We start from the raw sequence: 22,948 nt of genomic DNA, 5'->3' as shown, positions 1-22,948 counted from the left end.
AGACAGACAGACAGAAAGAGACAGAAACATGCACACAGAGAATATAAATAGTAAAAATATATGGAAAATAAGTGGAAAAAATATAAAAAACAGAGTACTGGGCTATTCAGGAAACATGGATTCTAATAGCTTTGTGACCTTGGATAAGGACGCCTCTTTGAACCTCAGTTTTCTCATTTATAAAATGAGGGGGTTGAAGCGAATAATTAAAATTAATTTATTTTTTCCAGATTACATGACAATATAGTTTTTAAAGAAATAATTAATTCTTAATTTAGAATATTTTTCCATGATTCCATGATTCATGTTCTTTCTTTCACCTCTTCCCTCTACCCCCTCCCAGAGCTGGCAAGCAATTCCACGGGGTTATGCATGTCACACAATTTTTAATAATTGTTTTCTGACATTTTGAAATCCATGTTCTTTCCCTCTCACCCCTCCTTCCCTTCCCAGACTGGCATGTGATATATTATATGTTGTACATGTGTTATCATACAATAAATATTTCCAGTTTCATCATGTGAAAAAAGACACATATCACTTGAACTAGAGAAAAATTCATGGAGGAAATAAAGTGAATAATGGTGTTTTTCAGTCTGGATGACATAATTAAAATTATTAAATATTCCTTTAAAATGATGAATTAAGCATCAACAAACATAAATGTTTCTATGTGAAAGCCAATTAGAGAAAAAAAGGCTTGTTTATAAAATCATGTCTCTTCATTATGTATGACTTGGTTTATTTGAAAAGATACACTGGGTGTTCCAAAAGACTTAATGCATCTTAAGCTATTTAAACTTGATTATAACAGTTCCAATAGTGATTTATTTGTCTTTCCTTCTGGATGTTCCTCTTCCCTATTCTGTATATTTGTTTAATGTTTCATTGATGCTTTTTGGGGTTTCTCTTTTATGTTTTTTGTATTACTATACTTAGCCTCTTCTGTCAGTTTATATGTGTTGACTATCTGTAGCTTAATGACTACAATTTATACATATAGTTGTATCAGTTCCCCACATATTTTTGATACCGGATCTTTATCAAAGAAGTTTGCTACAATTTTTTTCCTGGTTCACTATTTCCTTTCTATCAGCACTCATTTATTTTCATGAAATAATTTCAATTTTATGTAACAAAATTGCCATTTTATCTTTTATGATCTTCTATATTCCTTATCTGTTCACTTCTCATACCCATAGCTGTGAAAAACCCCTTTTTGTCCTAATTTATTTAATATCTTATGCAACAAGCATTTATTATATACTTTTTGCATATCAAACACGGTGCTAAGTGCTAAGGGTATACAAAAAAAAGAAAAAAATCACCTTTCTTCAAGAAACTGTGTAATGGAAGAAAAAATATATTTATAGGGCTCTACAAGATAAATATAAAGTAGATAAAAGTAGACCTTAGAGAGGGATTCATTTATATTTGTGGGAAGTAGGTAAAGAAGATCTACTGAAGAAGGTAGCATTTGATATGAATCATGAAGACTGATCCCTGATCCTCTTTCCTGTTGCTTATGGATTCATGGCTGACTTTTTGTGCATTTTGGCAAAGGATGAAGTCATATTGTACTTTTTCACTGGATCTTCTGATCATTATTTTGCCTGGCCTGAAATTAAGATTTTTTTTGGAATATTTGGGAATTGGGTAGACTTCTTCCCTTAAGGTAGCCATCAATGGAAGTACCCCTGAAATTGTAACTCTCCCTTGACTACATTAAGCTCTTTCTATTCACTGCATCTTATTTATTTCCAGTTCTTAACTCCTAAATCACTCATGTGGTTTATGCTATTTAGGGGAGGAAGGTTGGACACTGGCACAAATATTTCATGTATAATCAAAAAATTTCTATAAATTTGATCTATGTTTTCTTCATTATACAAAAGAAATTTTAAGCTTAGGAGATTTTCAGTTCCTTGATTATGAAATATATTCCCCTAATTCCAATTTTGTTCATTTGATTAGAGAAGATTTGGACAAAGGAATGGAAGTAGTGTATTTGACTTTGCTGTCTCATGTAATGCCTGGATGTTTGTCCTTCCTTTCTATGTGAAGGGAAACCATGAAGAGTCAGGAAGAGCCAAACAGCTTGGACCTTGAGTTAGGCAGTACTCCTGGGAGAGATTTTCTTGCTGCCAAGAACTATAATGGGACTTAAATGCAGCTGTATCATCAGGCAGGTGTTGTGTTTCCATAAGGGAAGGAAGGAATAAAAGGATAAAAGCCAGGATGTGCCTATTTTAGAAACATTTATGTACCATTTGAAGCTTTAATGATTGTGAACGAGGTAGAGATTAGATTTGGGATTTCACTGGTATAAGAAACTTTCAATCGGGGAATTCCCTACCAATGGTAGAGGTAGATTAGCTCATTCTTCACAATTTTCAGTCAGAAAATATTTCCTAAAGCACGGAGAAGTTGTTAATTGCTTAGGTTAGAAGTAGGATTTGAACCCAGATCTTCTAGTTCCAAGTCCAGCTTTCTGTCCCCTATGCTATACTGTTTTATTATTTTTAAAACAAGAAAATATTATAGTGATACCTACCATATAAGGGCAGCTAGATGGCAGAGTGGGTAGAGCACTGAGCTTGGAATCGGGAATACATCTTCCTGAGCTTAAATCAAACCTCAGACTCTTGCTAGCCATCTGACCTTGGTCAAGTCACTTACTTCTTTTTGCCTTGGTTTTCTTATCTGTAAAATGAGCTTGAGAAGGAAGTGGTGAACAACTTCAGTATCTCTGCCAAGAAAATTCTGAATGGGATCATGAAGAGTCAGACATGACTGAAAAATGACTGAACATCTTCCATATAATTACTGAATTTCCTGGTACCTAATACTACTTTTAGAAACACAGTAATTTGATCCAAATAATAGTGTAAATTTATTGTTTGGGGTTTTCTTCCTAATTTTGTGGTGAAACAGCTTATCAATCAGGTACTCAGACATTTAAAAATTTCAGTTAATGTACTTCTTATGATATTCAATAGCTACCCAAATGACAATTGATCCAGAAGTTCCTTATGAATCGTCAAAGAAAGATTACATTAGAAACAGTGTTTTTCAGGATAGTTCAACTATTTCTTATTTTAATTTTACTCTTGGAATAGTTGAAGTCTAAGTGCGGCATGTAGGATTACTTCCATTTTATTCTGAAAAATTCTTGATTATATTTTAATTTTCAGTTTAATTGCCTACAATATAAATTATGTAAAAATTGCCAAAATGTTGTCACTTTTGGAATTATTTTTCTTGTAATGTTAGTTTGTAGCCATAACCAAAAGACTCTAGGATTTTTTAGTTAATCAAGATTAGAAGAGTTACAGATTCAGAACATCACAACAAAGCACCTATATAACCAGGCAGAAAACCTAATAAGCCAACAAACAAAACAATAAAACAATATAAGTAGGTAAATAAAAGGGAAAAAGGCAATTATTTGATGTCTTGACAATATGTTAATTATTTAAATAGTATGCAAGTGACTTATACTAGTCACTTTCATGTATTTGCTGATTATTTCATCATCTTATGATGTGGAAAAGGAATTATTTAAAATTAGAAGTATAATTTAAAGTAAATGTTCCATTAGGATTGACCTTATGATCTAGATGGGCCCTGTTTATTGGATTCTTAATTAGAGGGGAAGTGTGGTATAGGAGAATGAGAACTAACTTTGAAAATAAATATGTTTTGATTTCAAGTCTAACACACATTGGTGCTATGATCCTAAGTAAATCACTTAGCTTCTCCATGCTCTTGGTTATTCCTATTTATTTTTAGTATATTTTTCCAGATTATGTATCAATACAATTTTTAATGATCATTTTCTCATATTTTGTGATGCATGTTCTATTCCTCTTTCCCACCCTTTCCCTCTCCCCAAGATAGCAAGTAAATTGACATAGGTTGTACATTTGTTATCATATGATACTTATTTCTATGTTCATCATTAAAAAAAGTGTTGTAGGGGAGAGACACACAGATGGGATAGTGGTAGATCCACGTAGGGATCCCCCTGAACACCCAGCCAAATCTCTGGGTATTCTACCCTCCGGTTAGTGAGAGTGAAGCAGAATTACTTTCTCTCTCTGGGCCAGTTATGCAGTCCCCTTGGAGACAATTGACATATAAAATCAGTATCTCTTTTACTATAAGAGGGGATACACACTGAAAATCAGAACAAGGAGTCCCTAACTCTAAGGCATCTAGCTATTCACCCAACAACCTTCTACACAAGAGGGAACCTTTGGGTCTTCTGGCTAACTTACCAGCTCCCTATTTCTATCTAGGTGTTTCCCAAAAGCTGACTAAACTACATATCTATGACCCTCAGGAGTTAATTTGATTTAGTTCAAAAGCTGTTTCTAAAACCCCTTAGGATTGCTCTCAAATGGCTAAGTCCACCCCATGGGGTGAAAAGTCCACCCCTGAGGTAAAAACTCAAAGTCGAGTTGACAGGATTTTAAGATAAAACCTTTCTGGAAGGCACAGCAGGTATGGTTAGATTCTTTTCTAGATATTCCCAGTCACACAATACCTCCAAAGATGATTTTAGGGTTTTCTCCTCCATAGTCAGGTTGAGGTAACTAAGCTCTGAAAAGCTACCTTTCCTCTACCCTTCTGGACAGGAAGAGCCCAAAACCTCTTCCAGGAAGTCTCTGACTACCAGTTGTCACTTCCAAACTGTTCCTCCTCTTCCCTCTGCCTGATAAAATCCTTTCCCTTGAGTTCCTAGTATGTGCCTTAAAAACAGCCTTCCACTTCTCTCAAATCTTATCCTATTTCTATCCTTTTCCCATTATATCATGGTGTATAAGAAGATACATATCACTTATACTAGAAATAAACTCATGAAAGAAATGAAGTGAAAAATAATATGCTTCAATTTGCATTCAGACTGCTGTCATTTCTTTTTGTGGCATCCTTTTTCATCAAGAGTTGTCCTTGGTCCTTGCATTGCTGATAATAGATAAGTCATTCACAGTTAATCATTGAACATTATTGCTGTTCATTCACTCACTGAATGTTGTATAGTGTTCTCCTGGTTCTGCTTACTTCCTTTTGCATCACTTCACATAAGTATTTCCAGGGTTTTTTTTGTTTGTTTGTTTGTTTTTGCATGTGTGTGTGTGATTGTCCTGTTCATCACTTCTTACACAATAGTATTCCATTATAGGTTACTCTTTAAGGTCATAAATTGCTAAGAAGGTGCCAAACTGAATAGAGAAGTTTCCTAATTTAAGAGTCATTTTTAGCAGATTCAGTCCAAGAAAGGTTTATAAAATGAATTCATGGCTTGGTTTTATAATAATAGTATTTGGCATTTTATGTACTTCTTTAAGCTTTCCAAAGCACTATACAGATATAATCTTATTTCATTATTCCAACAATCCTATTACTTATGTAGGAAAATTATTGCTATTAGCCCTTTTTTACTGATGAGGAAAGTGGATGCTAGAAAGGTTGGTTAAGTTCCTTTCCTAAGGTCACACAGTTGGAAAATTTTGATAATAATATTTAAAATATTTCTTCTTGATTCTCTTTATATACTATATATTTTTATATACTATAATATATACTTTTCTGCATGAAAGATTTTCAGTAATGAGAAAAGCTTATATTGGAAATACTTTTCTACTACGTAAACAATTGAAATTTTTTTGGACATTTTCTCCTTTCCTTACCCACACATGATTTTTCCTCTACCTTGTTATTTAGATATCTTGTTTTCATGTTCTGCATCTGAATCCCCTTCTACTACTGATAGATTTTAAGATTTCATTATCCTGTACAATAAATTTTTGACCTTCAAATTGAATCAGTTTATAGCAATGAATTACTTTGCCTTACATAGAATGGAGAATATAAAAGTTCATTCAGAACGAAATGAATAATTTGAAATTATACTTTATTCAACAAACATTGATTTAACACTCACTTTGTGCCAAACACTGTGTTAGGCCTTAAGGGAAAAAAAAAAACAAAAATTAAACAACCCAACCCTAAAGAGTAGACAAAGAAATACAATACTTTTTGGGGGGTATTGGAAAATAAACTACTGAAGAGAGTGGGAAGATCTGGCAGGACCTGATTGAATGTAGGAGGCTGAATGTGAATTATATTTTGAATGAAGTTAGAGATATATTTTACAGGGGATAAGTGAGGAGAATAGAAAGCATTCTAAGCATAACGGCCAGCTTGGACGAAGACTTTATGTAGAGGAGTAGTGATGGCAGGCGGCGGGAACAGAGTGGGAGTGATATGGAGCCAGTCTAGTAAAATGGTAGGATAGATTAGAACCAGATTATGAAGGATTTTAAATACCAAACAGGAGAATTTATGTTTTCCAACTTTCCATGAGGAAGCACTGATTCTTCTTGAGTAGGGGAGTTAAATAGATAGACATGTGCTTCAGGAACACAAATTTGTTGTTATGTGGAGAATGGATAGTATAGTAAGGAATTGGAGATAGGGAGCCCAAATAGGACCCGAGTGCAATCATTCCTGCAGAAGGTGGACTAAAGTACTTGCAATGTGAGTAAGAGAAGGAGATGGATATGACAGCTATTGTTAAATTAAACTTGGCACTGCTTGGTAATTGCATATAGAGGATGAAAGAGAAATAGAGTTGAGGATGATGTCCAAGGTTTGAATCTGGGTAAATAGGATTTCAAAAGAAATTGGAAAGAGAGGAAATGGGTAGGTTTTTCATAAGAGAACAAATTTGTTACAGAAATGTTAAGTTTTAGATGTTTGTGGGATATATAGGGGGAAATATTCAGCAGGCAGTAAGAATTATGTTGGTCTGGAGCTCCAGAACAAAAATGAAGGCTTGATCTGTGAGCCATTCACATAGAGATGGCAATTGAACCCTTGGGAGCTGGTGAGATCAACTAGAAAGAGAAAAGAAGAAAATGAAAGTTATTTCTACTCATTTGTCTTGAACTAAAAAATAATTTAGCAGAAATTCTTGAAATTCATACATTCCTTGGCATTTATTTTCAAGCATATTTCTGTCTTGGTGACACTAACTTGACCTTTTTCTGTGAAGTAACAGATAAATCTATTTGAAAGCTTTAATATACAGTCACTCCCAATTTGTTAGTTGGGTACATTCCAAAAAAGAATGTTTTAAGTGTGTTGTTTGGGATTTAGAAGAGATTTTCCCAGAGAAACAAAGTTGTAAAAGCTTAGATGGTTTTCCAGGTCAGCTATGAGGCAGTGTGGTATAAAGGAAACAATCTATCGAGTCTGATTTCCTGAGTTCACAACATATTTCTGATGCCTTACTATCCATGTGACTTTAGACAATTTATTTACCTTTTCTGGACCTCAGTTTCCTGATCTATAAAATCAGGTCACACTGGACTAGATTGACTTCTCCACAACTAAGTTAATACTATTATTTTTTTTAGCAATGATAAAGGGCAATTCTCAAGGACTTAAAACAAAGATTACTATCCACCTGCAGAGAACTGTTGGATTCAGAATGAATATTGAAGCATACTATTTTATACTTTTTTTTTATTTTGAGGTTTTTGTTTTATATGGCTATTTTCTTACAACAATGACCAATATGGAAGTATGTTTTGCATGCATATACATATATAATGCAGATCAAATCGCTTATCATCTTTGGGAGGGAGGAGGAAAGGGAGGAAGAGAGAATATGGATCTCATAATTTTGGAAAATGTGTGCTGAAAATTATTTCATGCAATTGGGAAAATAAATATTTAAAAACATTTTATTTGTTTTAATCAGCCAAGATCTCCCTTTTTAGTCTACTGCCCTGAGAACATGAGAAAAACAAAACTCATTACAAACATGTATAGTTAATCACAAAAGATTTTCACATTGGCCATTTCTCCTTATTCACTCGTGAGTTCTTTATCTCCCTTCAGGACGTGGGAAGCATGTTCCTTCATTAGGTCTCTGTAATCCTGCTTGGTCATTACATTGATAAGAATTCAGCACAAAAATAATCAATCATATTTGTATGCCATAACTGGTTCATCTGTTCCCCAAAAGTTATAAATATTTTTAGAATATTTTTATTGAAGACAAATTCCATCCTTACTCTAATCTTCCTCTCATTCCTCTTCTCCCTTCTTCCCTTTATTGTCTATTTTTGTTTTGAGCATAATAGATTTTTGTACACAAACTATCTGTTTATGTGTGTGTATGGTCTTCCTTCTTTTGATCAATTCAGATGAGTGAGGTTCAAGTAGTAACTATTTCTCCTTCCTTCTCTGTGTTTGCATAAATATAACTATTTGTACACCCTGATTATGAGACAATTTTTCTAACCTCATTTTCCTTCCCAGCATACTCTTATTCTCCTTTATTTCCATTATTTTCTTAAAATCATCACAGAACCACTTCTAGACTTTGTCTAATTGGACTCTCTTTATGAACATTGATGATGATAGGGTCAAAGGGGTGTAAGGCATTATTTCCCCATATTTGGATATAAGAAGTTTATTCATATTTGTTCCTTTATCATTGTTCACTTATGCTTGCACTTTTATGCTTCTCTTTCTATACTCTTGTGTTTGAACTTCCAAGCTTCTTTGCAATTTTAGTTTTTTTTTTCATCAGGAATGTTTGGAAGTCCTCTATTTCATTAAAAATCCATTCCTCCCACTCCCTCACTGGAGAACTAATACTCAGTTTTGTTAGGTATGTTACTCTTGGTTTTAAGCCTGTTCTTTGCCTTTTGGGATATTATTTTCCAAATTCTCTGATGCTTTATAGTGGCGGCTGCTAAATCACATATAATCATATTTATAGCTTGTGAGATCTTAAATTCTTTCTTTATGATTCCTCTTTGTTTTTCCTTCTACCTGTTTCCTTTTATTTTTACTTTGGATCAAACACACTGGAGTAGTGATATCATCTTGTCTCTAGTACCACTTCTATTTCCTCAAGCAACATATCACAGACTGTTACATTAGAAAATAAACCAAAATCAGACTCAATAGATTGTTTCCTTTATATCACACTGTTTGTTAGGGAAATGAATTGGTAACAAATATCTTTTCCAATCTTTCCCTTTTTTCTGCTTGATGTCTTTCTTTCCAGCTTCATAGTTAAATGTTCTTGGAATGATTTTGCACAAATAATCTCTTGACAGGATTTTATAAATGTTTGGGTGTGAAGATATAATTCAAAACCAAATGCCCACATTTCTTTGCATTCAGACAAAATAATGTCAATATACTACATTTAATATCATTGTAGTGGGAAACCTGATACCTTCAAGAATATTAGATGTTACTTTGTGGAGCAGGAAAATTGCTTTAATGAAGTTAAAATTTTTAATTAAGGTAATATTTTTGACATTTTAAAATCTATTAGACAAAAAGGAAATACTATCATATTGTGCATTAAGGGAAGAATCATAACAATAAAAATCTTTAACAAATAATTAAAAAAATCTCTTTCAAAGCATTTTCCAAAAGCTAATTCATTACTCCTCTTTGCTTTTGAGAGAAATAATTTTTACTGTCTATCTTGCTAAAAGAGAAAAACTAAAGCGCAAGATAATGAAATGACAATGGAAGTTTAAAAGTTTGACCAGCCCATCCATCTAAAACTACAGGGATGAAAAATTTTTACTACTCAGATTTCAAAAGTAATCTGAATGGACGCCTATAGAGCTTATCCAAAAATTTCTATATCTGAGACATAATATAGATGGATAGTGAGTTTTGAAGAAGACTAGTCTTGATTCTTTTGAGAAATTGCACTCTTACTCCAAAGTTATAAAATCAATGGTTATCTTTTCTCTTTTTGCCTATTTTATTTTGTATATTTTTTCAATCTGCATTCAGACTCCACCAGTTAGTTCCTTCTCTGGTGGTGGATAACCTTTTTCATGGTTGATAATTGTTAAGTCATTCATGGTTGGTCACAGGGTATTATTGCTGTTACTGTATATAACATTCTCCTGATTCAGCTCATTTTACTTTGAATCATTTCATATAAATCTTTCAAGGGTTTTGGTGATCATATCTTGCTCATCATATAGTATTCCATTACAATTATATACTACACCTTGTTCAGCCATTCCTTGGTCTATCTTTTCAATACAAATGTTGTATGTGTTTTGCTATATGACAATGAGATTTGTAACAGCACTGCCTCCAAGGAAGTCAAACTTCACATAGAAGACAATGAAAAGGTTCATGATGAGTGTGAGAATGATGTGGTATATTTGTTATAAGAAACTCTGAAGAATGAGAGTAAACAATGTTGTCAAAGAATTGAGAGGATGACCTCATGGTAAGAGTAAGAGATGTCAGGTGGAAAGTCAAAGAATTCCACTGATAACTACATGATGTTGAGAGACATTGGGCAAGATCTCCAGCATGTTGAGTGGATCACCTGTGGAGAACTTTTGGATTGGCATCAATATATGTTTTGAGAGAAGTCCTGAAATGATGAGATCACACATCCATTTTAGTATTTGAGTGTGTAAAATCTGGCAAATAAAATAGCAATTAACACCAGTAAACTGAAACATCTTTATTACTGGGGTCAAAATTAAAAATCTCTTGAAAGAATTGCTCCAAATAGTTCATTGATTAATATTGTTGTTTACTTCTGGAAATGTATATGATGTAGTGAATTTTTTTCTCTTTTTATCCATTTTCTACTTCTTTGTTGTTTAATTTAAAAATTGTTCTCGATAAAAGAAATATTGCAAAAAAGGATTGCTGAATAAGTGACAAGTAATAAAATGTCTCAAAGAGTGATTTACATAACTTCAATTTCTATTGATTTATGAGACTTTTAATTTTTTTTTTTACTTATGCTAGGACTGAATACTATGCCTTGGGGATTTGGACTCACTCTTTACTGCTTTAAGACCTCTCTCCTGGACATATAGAAATACAATTGCTTTTTGAGATAATTTAATGGGTAAGGAAAAACTAGACTAGTCAGCTCTTATACAGCAAAACAGTAGCAGTACCTCTTTCCTCCTTTCTTTCTTTTTTTTTTTTTCCTTTGCAAACAAGAGGGAACAGAAGAAGGTAGTATACTCTTCTGAGAAGGTTCACCTCTCTTTCAACTTTTAAGTCATTTTTGACTCCCTGCTGTTTCTTCCTTTCTTTCCTTTCTTTGGTGTTAAATCGTTCAGTTTCCTCTGAAATCGCAGCCTTCTGGCTTTCAATGACTTACTCTTCAGTTTAAAGGCTAAAAACTTCTCACATTTCCTCCACAAAATTGGTAATTCTTTTAAAATCATACCTTAATCTACAAATAGGTATATTTTCCCACATTTTGTTTTACTTTCTTTAGTCATAAATTATGACTATTCATATGCAAATGAATTGATTCCATAGAGTACTACAGCTCTACTGGTCTTCAAGAAAGAATATCTAATGCCCTAAAATTGTGATTCTTTTGATCATATTTTTTGTTTTAATAAAAAAGGTTCTTCCATTATTCACTTATACTATCAAACTTTTTGCAAAGAAAACATCTTCTTATTTATAGTCTAATTGAGTTTTTAAACTTATACCACTGCTCATTAAAAAAAACAACAACTCTGCTTCAGTTTCATTTGAAAATTATGCTTCTTTAATGTCTTTTTGCAATTTTTATTAAGTGAAATTTATTTTCCTACTTCTTTTAGGAATCAAAATTCCTGTCTACAAGAGTGGGAAATTTTTATATTTTTAACAATTTGTTTTTCTTCATATAAAAGTATTTTCAAAAACTCTTCCAGCACTCAACTTCTATATGTCTTGAGTCCTAATGAAACAGGTATCATATTTACATAGTATATATTATTTTTAAAAATCCAATTTCTGATTTTTATTCATATACTCATTATTATTTACAAAGAAATAGGTTTGAATCAGTGATACCACCAAACTAGAAGTAGCTCAAAAAATTCTTTGTTTTCTAGTTGAAACACTAATTATAAGGAAGGCTACTTAGAGCCCATTCACATACCTGTTGAATAGACAAAACTTACATTGACTTTAAACTGAAAGGAATGTCATAAACCTCAATACTTATTCAAGATGTTTGTCAGCTATGCATTTGGAAGACATGTTTTGTTAGAAGAACAAATCAATTGAAATCAATAAGTAACTAAAGATCATGTAAGCTTATTAATAATTAGTTTAAAGTGATTGTATTTTAACTCTTGAAGTCATTTAAGTCTTTTTATTGGGGGAGTAAAGTTGGAAAAATCAGACTTAATAATTACTAAATATTTTTAATTTTTTTTAATTTTTAATTTTTCCAGATTACATGTTGCTGTCATTTTAATAATTATTTTATGACATATCAGAATTCATGTTCTCTCTCTTCTTCCCTACCTCCTCCCCAAAATGGCAGGTAATATGACATAGGTGTGCATGCATTATCATACCATACATATTTTAAATGTTCATTATAATTTTAAAGAAGATGCTTTAAGATTTAAATTAATATCAATAACTACAAGTATTATTTTTATAAAGTTTACTAACAATCACTTGAAGTAGAAAAAATTTTTAAAAAGATAGAAGTATAAAGCCTAATTGAACCTAACTAACCACCACCTGGCTCTCAAACCAGCTCTTCAGCCGAGTTCCAGGAAAATAGAGAAAGGGGGCCACTGTTACACCAAAACTTTATCCTACCTACATTCGCACCTGGCATAAAAATGCAAATGGGATACTGGGTAAGAGAGTCCAGGGAGCAAATTCTATCCACACAATGCATGTCACTTACACTGAAGAAAATTTCATAGAAGAATCAAGTGAAGAATGGTATGCTTTCAAATTGCATTCAGAAGCTTCACTTCCTTCTTTGACAAAGGATAGCCTCTTTTCTCATGAGTCTTTTACTAAATGCTTGCTGAGGACTCTATAAAGATAAGAGACAGCTGTTGTACAGTGGTTAGAGAGCACTGTGCCTGTAGTCAGGAAGACCTGAGTTTAAATACAGCCTCAGACATCTCCTAACTGTCTGACCCTGGGCAAGTCCCTTAATCTCTGATTGCCTGATAAGAGGATCCATTGAATCCAATGGAAAAGAAAATGGCAAACCTCTCCAGTATCCTTGCCGAGAAAATCCTATACATAGCAGTTATGGTCCATGGGATCATGAACAGTTAGATATAACTGAACAAGTATAGATAAATTAAATCTATTAGTAATTATAATGAGTATCTAATGCAGTCAAATTGAGCCTTCCTGTTAAAAACTGAGCAGTTACTTGAGGCAAGGGGCCCAAAATTCTTAATACTTTTGACCTCTTTTTTGTTATAAGGAAATTAACTACAGTTAAAAACAGTTTCTCCAGTGAGAGGTGGATTTTGCTTTAGGGGCTTAAATTGTTCTAAACTTAAGTCAGGCTAAGTCTCTTAGCCCAGGAAAGTTTGTGAAAATTATGAACTCAGTTAGAGAGGTAATACATTGGACCCTACCAGAATGTCTGATTCTGTCTGATATCCCCTTCTTCAGATTCTGGCCCAGTGTATTCTTGAGGGATTCATTAAGAATTTTGGCAAAGACTTCTTGAGAAAAAAATACTTTTCTTTGATTTGGCAGCCATGAACCAAATCACACTGGAAAAAATTTAAATTTAGTTGAAAAGAATATGTTATATGACTGTACCCAATATTCCTGAGATGATGTTTTGTGATGATAGAAAAATAGAGTAAGACAGATATATTATTGTCACCTATTTAGGCAACTTCAGGAAGTCACCATGAGATGGTGCCCTCATTTTGCCTTTTCTCTACCACTCATGCTGTGAATTCAAAATGAGATTTCATTTTTTCTAAGAAAACATATTCTTTGATACTTACATATCATCATGTATCATTGAAATAAACATGCCCTAAGAGATACTAACAGCAAGGTAGTTCAATGGATAGAATTCTAGACCTAGAGTCAGGAAGACCTGAGTTCAAATCCATCCTCAGACATCTACTATCTGTGTGACCCTGGGCAAACCACTTAACCTTTGTTTATCTTAATCCACTGGAAAAGAAAATGATGAACCACTCCAGTATATTTCCAAGAAAACCCAATGGACAATATTGGCATGTGATGGTCCAAGGAGTCACAAAAAGTTGGGCACAGCCAAATGACTGAACAATAGTAATTAGAGATACTAGATATGGGCAGCTAAGTGGAACCATGAATAGAGTCCCAGAACTGGGGTGAGTAAGACTTCCTGAATTCATATTTGGTCTCAGACACTTACTAGCTGTATGACTTAGGGCAAGTCACTGAACCCTGTTAGCCTCAGGTTCCTCATCTGTAAGATGACCTGAAAGAGGAAATGGCAAATCACTCCGGTATCTGCCTATGCTGAGAAAAACCCTAAATGGGGTCACAGAGAGTTAGATGTGACTGAAATTACTGAATAACAGAGATCTTAGAAAAAGATATATCACTTAGGACAATCTGATTTCCAAATTTTTCAAATTTTCTTTTGCCCTTATCATTTTTCTAATTTGCATTCTATTTACTTCTATCAAATTAGTTCTAACAGATGGGTAGCCACCTTAACAAACACTGTTATATTTCCTTAATATTACCCTAGAAGTTTATATAAAGTTTTGTACATAAGGGTCATTTAAAAAAACAACTTCTCTTTTTTAAAAAAATACGCTTTTTTCACACTACATGTAGATACAATTTTTAATAATTGCTTTCTGACATTTGGGGATCCATGTTCTTTTCCTCCTTTCTTCCCCTCCCAAACCTCTGAAATGACAGGCAATAATATAGAGGTTATATATCTGCTATCATGCAGAATGCATTTTGTGTGTTTGGAATAAAGGGAGGTGCCATTTAAAAGTATCTTACAAACTTCCTGTGGACAGGTGGGGGACTTTGAGACTACATTCCCAGTGATCGAATGAGTTCCCGCTTTGAACTTGGTGCTGAAGGCTCTTTGCTACCTGAGCGGGCTCTCTGGCGTGCAAGAGGAGGAAGATGGGTGGAGATAAAGATGGGCAGCATTTTTAAGGATAGTCAGGCATGGTCATATATATTTTACCAACATGACCATGGCAATTAAAATATTAATTTCTCTTATAATATCAGTCATTATCATTTGTAATAGTTATAATTTCCATGTTTGTTATGTGAAAGAAGACACAAAGCTTTTATTAGAAAAAAACTCATGAAGGTAATGAAATTAAAAAATTGCATGCTTCAATCTGCATTTAGATTCCATCCATAATGAACATTTCATAAATACCTGTTGATTGAATGAATATCATGTCTTTTAAGCCTCTTGCTTTGAGAATCTCAGTCTTTCTTTTCAGTTAACTAACTCACTCAGTACTCAGATTATTTAAGTCCTTTCCCTAGTGAGTTACATATGTCAGTGCAGCTAGACTTCAGATGTAGATACATCTCCTAACACTTTATTCTACAAAGCAAGGCGATGACAGCTTCCCCACTTGTTCCTGTGACTTTTTCTGTCAAATGAAAGTAAATTGGAGCAGAAGAAAGAAGGATTTCCCCCCCAAGGAAAACATTGATTTGATTTTCCTTTCTCTTTCCTGCTTTAGTTTTGATTGTAGAGTGATCCCTCCCACACTATATGGAAGTTAAATCATTCACTTCTTATTTCTGCTGAAGGTGTTAGCATAATTTGTACTTATGATCAAAGTGGATTTCTATAGACAGAAATGGCTTTTTAAAATTTTCTTACATATAAGCATATTCAAATATGCAAAATCTATTTTGAAACTTTAAATTACTTCTTTTATATGGCCCCAAGCAAAATTTTCCTGAGTCCTATATTGTTAAATTAGACTCTCGAGTTTCCTAAGCAGGTCAGAGCAATGAATATTTCATAGAAATATGGTAATGATTCAGTTTTAAAATGTGACATAATAATAATGTAAAAAACAAGTGCAGCTATGACTCTAAAGAAGTCTGTTTTAGCTTTCTAAATTTTTAGTCACATTGCATGTGGCTTAGATCTTTTTCCAGGGCAAATTAGGACAGCACTTGATAGTTGAATATATTCAAAATAGATTTATATGTTGGCAGAAATGTGTATTTCTCTCAATTGAAATAAGAATAAAAACCAATTTGAGAAATATAATTTTTAAACACATTTTATTTAACTTAAAAGACTTTGAAGGGAAAGACAATTACAGCTATTCATCCCAAGCTCTATACTTGTTATATTACTAAATTATCTATTTGTCAAAAGTGCATGTCCTGTTCATCAATTTAAGCTCAAATATGTCTTGAGAAGGGTTTCACAGAAAATTCTGTTAATAGCTAACCCAATGATATTCATCAGATATCTGTAAGAAATTTTTTAAATCCATGGACCTGTGGCACTGAGCAGTATTATGGGAAACTACTAAAGTGTGGTGTAGTGAAAAGAATACTTGATTTGGCTTCATGTGATCTGGGTTTGAAACCAACTTCTGCTGTTTAAAACCAATGTGATTTTAGGTAAGTCACAATCTTTTGAAATCTCACTTTCTTCATTTTAAAAATGAAGAACTTATTCCCCATTTCCTAGCCCTTACCACTCTTCTGCCTTGGAACCAATAAACAATATTGGTTCTGTGATAATTAGATGAAGTCTACACTGCCCATCTTCCGATTTAATCACCAAAGGTGAGAGCACCTCCAATTCTGTGAGGTCTGTAACCCACAGTGTGCTAGAGTGGGTGACGAATTAGAATCAACTGACTGCCCCATAGGCAGTTCTATGAGAAGCATCTATTGTGATTGGACATGCAAACTAGGGGGAAAGCACATAAGTGACACATAAGTGACCCCTTTAAAAGGAGAAGGTCTTCTGCTGGAGAGGTCTTCTGGCGAAGAGGGTGGCTGGTGAAGGAGCTCTTCTGGTTCATGGAAGAATGCTGGCTGGAACATTGAGACCTTGGTGAGACTGCTTTCAATATCTTCTTTAGAAGTCCATGTGGTGAGTTTAAAGACTGAATCTTCCTGAACTTCTCTTAAGGAGAACTTCCCTTTAATAGACTCTGTGAATGAAGCAAAGCTCTGGGCCTCTGGCCCTCTGACTCTTTGCTGAGGGTTAATTAGATCTACCTGGATTAATTAGAGGATCGTAGTAATTTACCTACTGTGTTAGATTCTTATTTCCTTATTTCTTCTCTCTCTTCTCAATTGTAAATAAACTTCCATAAAAGTCAATTTTGACTTGAGGTTATTCCTAAATTGGGGAAATTTCCCCTGGTGACCACCTTTAAATATATTGAACCCAAAAAAACCCTTTTCCCCCTTACATTTTCAAAGCAGAAGGTAAGAGTTTTAAAGCAAAACAAAAAAAATGAGGAACCTTCAAAATGGGCACCTTGCAAAAGCAGGATTGTATGACTCCCAAAGATTGTGACTGACTGATTGGCAGGTGTGTAGAGGAAGATAGGTTGCATTCTATCCTTCCCACAGTAGCAATTGATAACATCTAGTCACATTAGTCACCACTCCCTACCTCACACATATCTATTCTTTCTATTACCTTCTCTTCTCTTTTAATTGTTGTTCAAGCTGCCATACTCCTCTCTTTTCTGCCCATTGTTTATCTTTTAGGGTAGTTATAACCAAATCAGAACCTGAGCACACCTCAGATGGAGCTGTGGTGGCAAAATCTCTTCCCCTTCTCTATGGGTAGCCTCATCTAGCCTTTCAGATCAATGACCAATCTGCGTGTCTGATGTTGGGGAGAAGTTGGTCTTGCTGTCAGGATAATGGCCACTGCATGCATATTGTTTCTGATTCATTTTGGGATTTTCTTGGTAAAGATGTTAGAGTACTTTTTCCATTTCCTTCTCTAGATCACTGCACAGATGAGGAAACTGAGGCACACAAGGTTTAGTGACTTGTCCAGGGTTATGCAGTATCCCAGGCTGGATTTGAACTCAAAAATGAATCTTCCTGATTCCAATCCCAGTGCTGTGTCCACTGTGCAATCCAGCTACCCCCAATGAACAAACACTATGAACCAATTCCTTTTGTTTGTCAGTGAGACAGTGAGACCTACAGAAAGAACAAATATCGATAGGTTACAATCTATATCATAGATGTCAATACATTGTTCCCCTCTCACAACCCATTCCCACTCCTCTTCTAAACCTCCTGATTTTTCTTTCAGGCATCACAATTTTTCCAGGCATCAAGGTTTGAAACCTCGGCATCAGCCTCCACTCCTCACTATTACTTATGCTAAATAACCAGTTAGTTTGCTAAATATTGTCATTGCCATATTCACAACCTCTCTCTTTTCTGTCCCTTTCGTATTATTCTAAGGTCTATTATCTTAGTTCAGTTGCTCATCCAATCTTGCCTTGACAATTGCAATAGCACCTCTCTGACTCAAGTCCCCCCAACCCCCTCAAATTCATCCTTTATACAACTTCCAAAGAGTTTTTCTATTGTGCAGGTCTCACCTCATCATTCTCCTATTTTATTAACTTTAATAGCTCACTATTGAATTATGTATCTAAATGATACTAGGGTGAGATTGGGATCTCAGATGGTCAAGGAATGATTGCTAGGACCAATAATCAGAAGTATCTCAGGGTTTGGGAAGGCAACAGGATAAAACTTACAGAATACCCAAAAGATATTAAACAGGGTTTATTTAAGGTAAGGGAAGGAAGGGAAGGGAACTGGGATGCTCCAACTAAAGAATATAAATAAACTTCCCACCAAATCTAGTTGTTATCTTCTGCCAGTTGGTATCTGTATTATCAATTACCTCTCTACCTAGAAGTCCCAGTTCCTGCAATAAATACACTTCATTAACCAAATTCACCCCCCCCCCCATTAGATGGTGAATAGAGGTGGTAAGGTTGGAAGAAAGCAGGAACAGGACTAAAGGAAAAAGGTTCTCACTAACAGATAGCTTTAGGTGTCTCAAGCAACTCTGTTGGAATATCTATCAGTCAGCAGCAACAAGATACATACACCAACATGGAAACAAGTAGTTGGATTAGGACAGCCACAATAGTAGGAGAAATAGTCAAACTTATAAGTTCTACCCAAGGAATCCAGACCAACTCAACCTACTCCTTCAATAGTCTCCCAGAAGCAACCTGTCACTTCCCTACAATTCTGGAACCTTCCTGCTTCTGCCTTTCAGCAGCAATTGCTCTTGCTCTTTCCTTATTTCCTTATAACATTATCTAAGATAAAAAATCACTTCCTTTTTATGTCATCCCTTTAAAGATTTCTATTTGGCATATGTTTTCATGATACACATAGTTGAGAGCTCAATATTACAGTATATAATTTATAAATAAGATACATATATTTGAGATATGTTGGGTTTTTTTTTTTGGTTTGCATTGCATAGTTGTGGCGCTATATGACTTTTTTGGTTTCTTCTAGCTCTAAATCTATGATATTTTGTCATGGGTGAAGGATCCTCTATTTACAAAATGTTTTTGCAAGAATATGGTGAATTTTACATATACTATAATTTCATTTTATTTTAAATGTCCCATAGTATGAAGAAGGCAGTTGGATATAGTAGAAATGGTCTTAGATTTAAATTCACATCAACTTTGGTTTGAATTCCAGCTCAATTTTCTGCTAGCTGGGTGACTTTAGCAAGTCACTTTACCTAAAGGAGTCTCAGTTTCCTCATCTATAAAATAACAGGATTGGATAAGATGATCTCTAATTTTTTTTCCAACGCTATATCCTACAGATTGTGACCACAAAGGAATGAAGTTGATTTTATAAATTGGAATTAGGAACCAGCCTCATTATTTTATACTCAGTGCAGTATATTCTATAAGGTTAGGGACTTTACGTGTGATTTTATTGATAGAAAGAAGTCACAAGGGAGGAGATTCCCTCTATTAGCGCAGTTCAACACCTTATCCACAGGCTTAAAGAGTTGCCTAAAGTATTGAGATTTGAAATTACTTAACTTGCCCTGGATCACAAAACCAGGATCTGTATCAGAATGAATTTATACTGGTCTATATAGAATATGCAAATTTCCTTTTAAAACTGTTTCATAAGGATTAAAGTCATCTGAAAAGAATTTTGAAAATAATAATTAATTCCTTAAAATTATGATGTTAACTGATTTTTAGAGAGGTAGTATGGTGTTATGACTATTAAATAAAAAGGACTGTTCTTAGAGGTCAATTCCTGCCTTAGAAACATACTAGCTGTATGATCCTTGACAAATCATTTTACCTCTTGATGCCCCAGGTGGCTAAGACTTTAACTTGCAAAAAATTTATTTATATGCATTAATGGAAGGACTTGCCTCATCTTGTCTCTATACTGAAGAAATCATAGATCCAGATCATTCAGAAATACTTTGTCAAACAACAAGCAAGAAACTTAGAATACTTGATTTGTGCTTTTTTAATGAGCTTCATAGAAGTAGGCCAAAACAGTGATTCTGAATCAAATGACATTGTTCCAAGTGAGAAGGCCCATCTTTAAGTCAATGTTCTCTTTGTTGGTGGTTGTGTGCCTGAACATCTCTGAACTTTGTCTACAATGCCATAAAAACCTCTTCTTCCTGGAAGCTCACTCCACCCCTGGCTGGACTTCACACATTGGAGTGCCCTTTGCTTTGATTTTTTTTTTCTCCCTCTAATTAGCTAGTTCCCCCCAGGACCTCCATTTTATGGAGAATGCCCAGGCCAACTATGTCTTCATTTCTCTGCAGGATGCACTCCCAACTCAACGTTCCTTGCTATGCCCCTTGTTGGGTTTATTCATTTCTTCTCTTTAACCTCCACCTTTTTAGCTTTGTTTTAGGCATAGTCTTTCTCCATTAGAATGTAAGCTCCTTGTGGGCAGAGACTATTATTCTTTCTGCTTTTATTTAGGTTTCCAAAATTTTCTTAGCATAGAGCCCCAGTCACCTAATAAATAGTTGTCCAAAGGGAGAGACAGTTAACAAGTATTATTGATGAGAGAGAACTTGGCTTAGAGGATATAGAGCTGCCTTCACAGCTTGCCTTAGGAAAGTCGCTTATCATCTCAGTTCCTCAATCAGCTCTCTAAGGCTATAAATTATAGAGTAGATTTTGGTCTGTACTGGTAAGAGAGAGTTCTTCCCTGGGAACTCCATCCATGGATTAAATCACTGGTCTAATAAAAATGTTTTATAGTATTTCATGTGTATAAAATTTTCCACATAATTTGAAGTAGTGATTTTCCAGGAAAGTTTAAAGTACATTATGTTTTTATAGCTAAATAGAAGGCTGTGATGTTAACATTAATGACTCTTCTTGGGGAGTATTTCTTGCCTTATTTCTAGAATATATAACAAAATCATAAAACTCTATTGTAGCCAAATGAAACCCAGTGCTCCTGGATTCAATATTTTGGTTCTTTTTCCCCTCAAAAGAATAGAACCTGTGAGATTTGAGGTATAAAACATATACTTTGATTTGGAGAGGACTTACCTTTATGAGAAGGGATGTCCCCTTCCTTGTAACCCATAGAACACAGAACATTAGAGTTGGAAGGCACTTTGCAGATTAAATTGCTCAAACCACTCATTTTTCATATGAGGTAGCTGAGGCCCAGAGAGCCTCTATGCTCAGGAATGCCCGGTTACTCAGTGGCAGAGTTGGCATCAAGGCCCAGGTCTCCTGTGGTTTTTGCTTTGTTCTTTCCACTACCCCATGCTGCCTCTTAAATCTAAGCCACTGAATGTGATGGAATTCTATATAATAGAGATATCGTTAAACTCCTCTCCCTTCTCCTGCCCTTTCTCTATGTTTTTCTGTTTTCCTCTTTACCTCTCCCCTCGTTAGCCCTTTTGCCATTCTATCAAAAATGTAGCTAATTCATTTCAGTTCTATTTTCCAAAAGAAGTATGATTTTCAATTATTATCAAGACTTTCTTAACAATATTGTCTCATTTCTCAGAATAGTCATCTAGCCTGATCAAATTTGAGTGTTTCTTACCTTCTGCATAAATCTTTTCCTTATTCTTCATGTACTTCTGCCTTCTCTCCCAATTTATCTTTAACAACTTTTTTGTGTGTATATTTTATATACACTTACTTATGTTCGTATTTCCTTACCTGAAATCTATAAGCTCCTGGAGAGGAGGGACTATTTTATTTTTTGTTTTGGTGTTCCTAATGTCTAGTACAATGCCTAACATATAGTAGGTACTCAAATGAAAGCTTTCATTTGATTGATTCTGTACTAATTTATTCCACGGCATTTTCCACATGTAGTTTGTTTATATAGGAGGTATTTACCTATTCAATTACCCTATTTGTTGTTTTTCCTCTTGGTTTTTAGAATCTGTTTGTCCAACACGAATTCCAGTAGCAGCCCGAGATGAGAAGGGATTTGACATTCTTTTAGGGTTGGGTGTGAAGAAGAAAGTAAAGAAAAGGATTCAGCTTTCACCAACCAAGATGAAAGCATATGAAGTAACTTCACAAGTTGATTTGTCAGAACTCACAAGGTGATTAGTTTATAAAAGTCTCTATTTTATCTTGATTCCTAGATAGTTGCTGGTGTAGACAATTCACTGAGTCATTATGTGTGTTTTTTTTCCAGCAATGTTTTCCCAGAAGGACTTCCTCCTTCATATGTTTATGTCTCTACTCAGAGGTTTAAAGTAAAGAAAAAGTGGGACTTATGGAGAATCGTTACCAGTGATGGAAGACCACAAATTGCTGTAACCTTAAATGGAGCAGAAAAAACTCTGTCATTTACTACCACCAGCATAATGAATGGCACTCAAGTTGTCATTTTTGCAGAATCTGATGTTAAGGTAAAGTTATGTGGCTATATTAAGGATATTTGTGAAGATGAATTTGGATATTTTTAAGGGACAGGAAGGAATTTACTCTGACTTGTCTATTCTTGAACATCATTTACAATACCTGAAATATAGCTCATTTTGGAATGTATTAATAGTATTGCTTTGCTGAATAGATTTTCATTACTGGAATTGAAGGAAAGCTGATTGATA

General features: G+C 34.3%; 1 protein-coding gene across 1 annotated transcript in view; it reads left to right on the top strand.

The window, feature by feature from the left end:
* The window catches only part of COL21A1 (collagen type XXI alpha 1 chain), a 139,204-nt gene that overhangs the window by 7,022 nt on the left and 109,234 nt on the right, over positions 1 to 22,948 (top strand). The window contains exons 2-3 of the mRNA XM_044675352.1: positions 22,267 to 22,435; positions 22,531 to 22,747. Of these exons, the coding sequence (XP_044531287.1) occupies positions 22,267 to 22,435; positions 22,531 to 22,747 (386 nt within the window). The remainder of the gene's footprint in view (positions 1 to 22,266; positions 22,436 to 22,530; positions 22,748 to 22,948) is intronic.

The sequence above is a fragment of the Gracilinanus agilis genome, chromosome 4, assembly GCF_016433145.1.
Source record: "Gracilinanus agilis isolate LMUSP501 chromosome 4, AgileGrace, whole genome shotgun sequence".
Taxonomy (NCBI): Eukaryota; Metazoa; Chordata; class Mammalia; order Didelphimorphia; family Didelphidae; genus Gracilinanus; species Gracilinanus agilis.
Note: the sequence above shows the minus strand (reverse complement) of the source record. Positions and strands in the feature narration are given on the sequence as shown.